This window comes from Lynx rufus, unplaced genomic scaffold (assembly GCF_022079265.1).
Source record: "Lynx rufus isolate CCGP_SWC_20201006 ecotype Redwood Valley unplaced genomic scaffold, mLynRuf1.p SCAF_49, whole genome shotgun sequence".
In the NCBI taxonomy this organism is placed as follows: Eukaryota; Metazoa; Chordata; class Mammalia; order Carnivora; family Felidae; genus Lynx; species Lynx rufus.
In genome coordinates this window covers 1,104,441-1,110,798 of record NW_025814866.1, presented here as the reverse complement: position 1 = coordinate 1,110,798, position 6,358 = coordinate 1,104,441, and the positions used below count along the sequence as shown (strand labels likewise).

Here is a 6,358-nt window from a genome sequence, read left to right as displayed (position 1 = left end):
CTGCCAGGGAGGACGCTCCTCTCTTTCTCCACACGGCCTCCGAGGCTAGCCCAGGTGTCAGCCCAGCGTGCCCAGCCTGGCCTCTTGGCCTCTTGACTTTCTTTGAAAAATGTGGACGTGCTGCAAGGGGGAGCTGAGGCAGGAAAGGAAGTGACTCATGGTGGTCTAACTCCATCCCGACTGCGCCCACATTGCCCTGAGCATGTGGGATTGGCCGTGGCCACAGTAGTACATTCAAATCCAAAGCCTTCAAAGCCTGTAGGGGGCAAATGGTTGCCCTTCCCTCTCTGCCTCCTCTACTCCCTCCACTAGCCTCCCGGAACCCCCCCCCCCACCCCCCCCCGGCAGGCTGCCAGCTGACTCAGTGGTGCGTGGAAGACAGCAGAGGAGGGGGTTAGTGCTGCAGACTCGCTAACTGGCAAGGCGATGCACTGCCCATGAACCCCCCAGGCCTGCCTGCGATCAGAGGGGAGCAGAGGGAGGTGTCTCCTGCCTGCCCGCACCCCCTCCCTCTGCCGCCTCCTTCCCTGCCACTCCCACCCTGGGGTCTGGCCGTCCGCAGTGAGGGATGGCGAACGCGGTGCCATCACATGCAAAAGCTCAGCCCCTGGTATTTGGAGGTTTGCCAGGAGGGGGCCCCGAGGGCAGGGACCAGTGGTGGCTGGGCCCTCCTGACAGCCCCTCCTCACCCCGGCCTCCCAGGCATGCCCACCATGTGGCCCCTGTGGCTCCTCGCATCCCTGCTGGCCCTGAGCCAGGCCCTGCCGTTTGAGCAGAAGGGCTTCTGGGACTTCACCCTGGACGACGGGCTGCCCATGCTGAATGATGAGGAGGCTTCGGGTGCCGAGACGACTTCAGGTGTCCCGGACCTGGACTCCCTCACGCCCACCTTCAGCGCCATGTGTCCTTTTGGCTGCCACTGCCACCTGCGGGTCGTTCAGTGCTCCGACCTGGGTCAGTCCCGGGCCCAGGGTGGGAACGGGTGCACGAAGGCGCAGGCCCGGCCTGAGCGCCCTACCAAGGAGACACGTGTGTGTCCCGTGGGATGGGCGTGAAAGGGTGGGGTCGGGGATGGGGTGACCCCACACAGGGTCCGGGGACTCCTGGTTTCGGCGCGGAACGCTGTCCAGCTGTTCGTTTGCAAAAGAGCAGGGAGTGAGGAGGGCCCTGGTCTACGGTGGAGGCCTTGTGTGGGTGTCCGTGGGCGCCCGTGTCCCCGCGCTCTGAGCTGCTCTGGGGCTGGGGCTGGGGCTGGGGCTCACGCTGATGACCGCGGCCCCGGCCCCCAGGTCTGAAGTCTGTGCCCAAGGAGATCTCCCCCGACACAACGCTTCTGGACCTGCAGAACAATGACATCTCCGAGCTCCGCAAGGATGACTTCAAGGGCCTCCAGCACCTTTACGTAAGCCCACCCTGGCCCTTCCGAGGCGCTGCGAGGAGGTGGGCAGTGTGCAGCTGAGGAGTTGGGTGCTTGTGGGTGTGCACACGTATGTGTCGGGTGCGAGAGGGGACTGGGGACCCACAGAGTCCTGCGAGAAGTCTGGGGCGGGCTTGGTGGGAGCGCTCCAGGTCACGGGTCACGTGTGCGGATGTCTGCGGCCGTAAGCACGCCTCGAGGCCTCACTGGCAGCCCCACCGATCACCAGCTCGGGCGGCAAGGGAGGGAGGAAGAGGTGAGGGCAGGGCGGGGAGCTTGTGCCTTTACTTCCCACGCCCCCCTGCCCCAGGCTCTTGTCCTGGTGAACAACAAGATCTCCAAGATCCACGAGAAGGCCTTCAGCCCCCTGCGGAAGCTGCAGAAGCTCTATATCTCCAAGAACCACCTGGTGGAGATCCCTCCCAACCTGCCCAGCTCCCTGGTGGAGCTCCGCATCCATGACAACCGCATCCGCAAGGTGCCAAAGGGCGTGTTTAGCGGACTGCGCAACATGAACTGCATCGGTGAGTGTGGCACGGCCTGTGTCAGTTGTCACCCTGTGGCCAGCAGGAAAGGCTCGGGGAGAGGGGCCGCTTGCAGCCGGAGGGGCTGGGTGCCATGGGCAAGCCTGGTGGGCCTCACAGGACATTCTGGAGGCTTGTCTGGGGACATGCCCCAGAGCTGCCAAGGCGAGATGAAGAGACACCCGGGCACCGTAGAGGGAGGGAAGGGAAAGGGCTAGTGCAGCCAGCCAGCCAGCCAGGGGCCACCAGAGGCCAGGCCACAGGAGCTGAGTGGGCTGCGGTGGAGCCCCACCTTGATCTCTGGCTCCCCTCCTTTTCCTCCTGCTCCCCTTACCCCCTGAGGCCAATGCCTGGGCCAACGCCCTTGGGAGCTGATGGTCTTGAACAGCCAGGAGTTTGCAACTAGCCCAGTAAATCACTGGAGCTGCTTTCAGGGGTAGATGGGGGAGCAGGACCCATCAGGCCAGCCCAAGTCAGGACCTGGGGCTGTGCGCGCAGCCACCCGGCTCCGGCGTCAGGGCTGAGTGGGGGGCGTCTCTCCTAGAGATGGGCGGGAACCCGCTGGAGAACAGTGGCTTTGAGCCTGGAGCCTTCGATGGCCTGAAGCTCAACTACCTGCGCATCTCTGAGGCCAAGCTCACGGGCATCCCCAAAGGTAGGAAGACAGACCTTTTCCCCCGTGCTGTCCAGCCTCCATGGCACAGATGGGCACAGATGGGGGAATCCGGGGACATCTGGAGCCACCAGTCAACTCAGGGAGGGCTTTGGTAGCCCTCTGTTCCCATCTGCGCCCCCCCCCCCACATACAGACCCAGCCCGCACACATGGCCTCCCCTCCCGCATTCAACTCAGAGCACCCTCTTTTCCTGGCAGACCTCCCCGAGACCCTGAACGAACTCCACCTGGACCACAACAAAATCCAGGCCATCGAGCTGGAGGACCTGCTCCGCTACTCCAAGCTGTACAGGTGGGCTGCGGGTCCACGTGGGGTGGCCTGCCCCACTGCTCTTTTCTCCCCCAGCGTCTCGGTACATGTCATGTGCCCTTCGCAGGTTGGGCCTGGGCCACAACCAGATCCGCATGATCGAGAACGGGAGCCTAAGTTTTCTGCCCACCCTGCGGGAGCTGCACTTGGACAATAACAAGCTGTCCAGGGTGCCTTCTGGCCTTCCGGACCTCAAGCTCCTCCAGGTGAGAGCTGGGGGGAGCCCCCATGCCAGGGGCTGTAACACAGAGTGGCGCGGGACCTTGCCGTGCGGTCGGCCAGCTGTGTGGTCTGGGCAGCTACTCCTGCTCTCTCTGCCTCTGCCTCCGCATCTGGAAAGAAGCCATCACAAGGATCCCTCCCTCAGTGCCAGCGAGCTGTGCTGAGGAAGTAGGGAAGGCAAGCGGGGACTCCCCCGGGGCTGGCAAGGAAGGCGGGTCATGGGTGGAGAGAGGGTGTGAGGGATGAGCAGAAGCCGGCCCGCTAGACATTGCAGCTGAACGTCTCCTAGGTGGGCGGGACACCAGAAAGGCACGGCAGAGCCGGGAGGTCAGGGAACAGTGTGCGCACTGGAGGTGCACGGATTTGTGGTGAGACGGACGGGTCCAGCTCGGGGCAGGAAGTAGGCTGATGAGGGGGTGCAGGGTCTTGCCTGGGGTTCTCAGGATCCCCCCCCCCCACCACCACCACCACTCCGGTCCTGGCTTGGCTTCCAGTCTCTTCCTCGGCCCCAATCACACTAGCCAGGAGACCTGCCATTTCTACAGGCTGTCGGGTCAGAGCCAAGTCGGGACAAGCTCTGCATCCGGGGAGGGCGGGGGAGGGCGGAGCAGCCCGGAAGCTGCCGGGGCGAGGCCCAGGCCCGGCTCAGCGCGCCCTCTAGCGGCCGGTGTCCTCTCTGCCTCTAGAGGGCGCTGCTCCAGCCTGAGCACCTCCCCCCCTCTCCCCCCCCCCCCCCGCCCATCGTGGGGTTCCTTACCCTCTCTCTCTCCTGCTTCCTCTGTCCCTCCCCTAGAGAGGGGCTTCGGGAAGTTGAGAGCTGCTAAAGAGCAAGTACCCCTGCGCACTGGTCGGAAGAGGGGGCCACGTGCAGGCTCCTTCTCCTGTCATATCTATGGGTCTCTGGAGTGAGAGGCTGCTGCCCCGGGGGCAGGCCCGGAGCCCTGGGAGCCCAGAGGGAGGGCCAGGGACCCTCTGTGAGCCCAAGGTGCCACCTTTCCTGCATCGATACCCACGTCCCATCCCTTGACCCCCGCGTGCCCCTCCCTTCCCACCCACCACACACCACACCGGGGCCCTTCGTCCTGGCCCCTGGTCACATACCAGTGCCTTAATCCCATCCAACAGCCTCGTGACCACCATGCCCAAACCTCGCTTTGCTCCTCCCAACAATGGAAGAATCATATCCTGGACCTCAAAGGGCAGGCGCTGTGATTAAATCACACCCATGAGGTGGCCAGGCGGGACCCAGCCCGGAGGGAGGGCCCAAGCCCTCTGTCGTCTGCCCTCTACTTGGCCCACCCAGGCCGGTACAGGTTCGGAGGGCAGTCAGGGGTGACTGGGCCACCGGCACTGGGCCTGAGCCACCTCCCTCTGCCCTCAGGTGGTCTATCTGCACACCAACAACATCACCAAGGTGGGCGTCAACGACTTCTGCCCCGTGGGCTTCGGGGTGAAGCGGGCGTACTACAACGGCATCAGCCTCTTCAACAACCCTGTGCCCTACTGGGAGGTGCAGCCGGCCACTTTCCGCTGCGTCACCGACCGCCTGGCCATCCAGTTTGGCAACTACAAAAAGTAGACGCAGCAGCGGCCGCTGCGGTGGCCTGGGCGGGGTCTCTGGGGAGCGCAGCAGACATCCCGAAGGGGAGGGCAGAGCGAGGGAGGGAAGCCAGTGCCCAGCTGCACCCAACCCAGCCCCCGCCCTTGATCCTGGACCCCAACGCGCTGCCTCCTGACGCCCTCATCCCGACTCCCAGGCGTGCAGATGGGGCACAAGACCCAGCTGCCGTCACGTGTGCCTTGGCTTCAGAGCTGCCCCTGCCCCCCACTTCATAGCCACTCAGAGCACCCTCATAAAGCTTTCTTCCCATTCACCCTGAGATCAAGTCACCCAAGGCTCCGGTCCAAGGAAGACGGTCCCTGGGTCTAGGGGGTGGGAAGGGGCTAAGAGGGAGGAAACAGCCCACCCCACCTGCCTGGCACGCATTCCTTCTTCTCATGTACTTCCAGCTTCCAACCCTCCTTAGCCTGGCCTGCTACCCCTGGCCTTCCATGCTCCCCCCTCCGCCCTTCTGCAAGTTCATGGCCCATCTACCCCAGCCTCCTTGCTCTACTGGCCTCTAGACCAGTGTCTTCCTGTCTGTTTCTCTGTCTCTCTCTGTCCCTCTCTCTGTCTCCATCCGTCTCTCTCATCCTCCCTCTCCTCGCTCACATCACTGAGCTGGGTCTGGTGTCTGTCTCGCTGGGCTTCTGCCCAGCCCCAACCTAGGCAAGCCAGGGGGCAGAGGGCAGCTGCCCCCAAGCCTGCCCTGCCCAGACTCTGCCCCCCCCACCCCGAGTCTGGACAGTCCTGGAGGAGGCCAGCATGTGGAGGTGATGCACCCTGCGCGCAGTCCACAGTCCGAAGGGGAGCACTGGCCCAAGAAAAGGCCCAGCATCCCGCTGGAGTCGGCAGCCAATTTTCCTTGGCCTTTCCCGCCCCGCACGATGGCTAGTTCCCCCCTCCCTTCACCTTCTGGCCCCTGGTATGGTGGGGGTTTCGAGCAATCACACCCAGCTTGAGGAGGAGCTGCTTCTGAGGTCGGTTGTTGTCTTTCAATTAAAGAAACACTGTGCACTATGGCTGTGTGCGCCGCCGCTCTCGGGTGGCATTGGGGACTGAGCAGACGGGGGGGTGGGGGGGTGGAGGGGCACGATGTGCGGCTGCGGCTGGCGGCCAGGCTCTGCCTGTTCGTGTCCACTCTAAGCCTCGGGCTTCCTCTTTCTTGCTTTCCCTGCACTCAGGCAAGAGTCCCCAGTACCTCCAGGTCTGAGACTGGACAAGAAGGCCCCTTCCACTTCTTTCTAGGCACTTCCATTGCCCCAGCTGTCCTTCTCCTGGGCTCCTAAAGCAGGCCTGGCTGAGGGAGCATCTGCCCACCCAGAGTGGAGCATTTGCCAAGCACCAGCCAGCCGAAGAGCCCCAGATGAGACTCTCACCCTGAGAGGGGAGCCTGGAAGTCCTAGGGGCCCCGCGTGCCTGTCCTAATGGGATTTGCCGGCTCAGAATGAGGTTAGATCCTGGCTGCTGTCAAAGCTGTGTGCGGCATCCAAGTCAGCACCAGGGGGCGCACTGCCACGCAGGCCGGGCCTCCTAGCGCCGCAAGTTGTGCGAGGCCGCCTGTGCTGGCCTGGCCTGGCCTCAGGGCAGACACACTGTGTGCCAGCAGA

The 6,358-nt window shown here is 64.0% G+C and overlaps 1 protein-coding gene across 1 annotated transcript; it reads left to right on the top strand.

Moving 5' to 3' along the window:
- The first annotated feature begins 704 nt into the window (after window positions 1-704).
- BGN (biglycan) lies at window positions 705-4,791 on the top strand. Its single transcript, XM_047098487.1, has 7 exons — window positions 705-954; window positions 1,290-1,402; window positions 1,728-1,941; window positions 2,486-2,596; window positions 2,815-2,908; window positions 2,994-3,132; window positions 4,530-4,791. The coding sequence occupies exons 1-7, from the start codon at window positions 705-707 to the stop codon at window positions 4,725-4,727; spliced, it is 1,119 nt and encodes a 372-aa protein (XP_046954443.1). The 3' UTR covers window positions 4,728-4,791.
- Window positions 4,792-6,358: the final 1,567 nt, after the last annotated feature.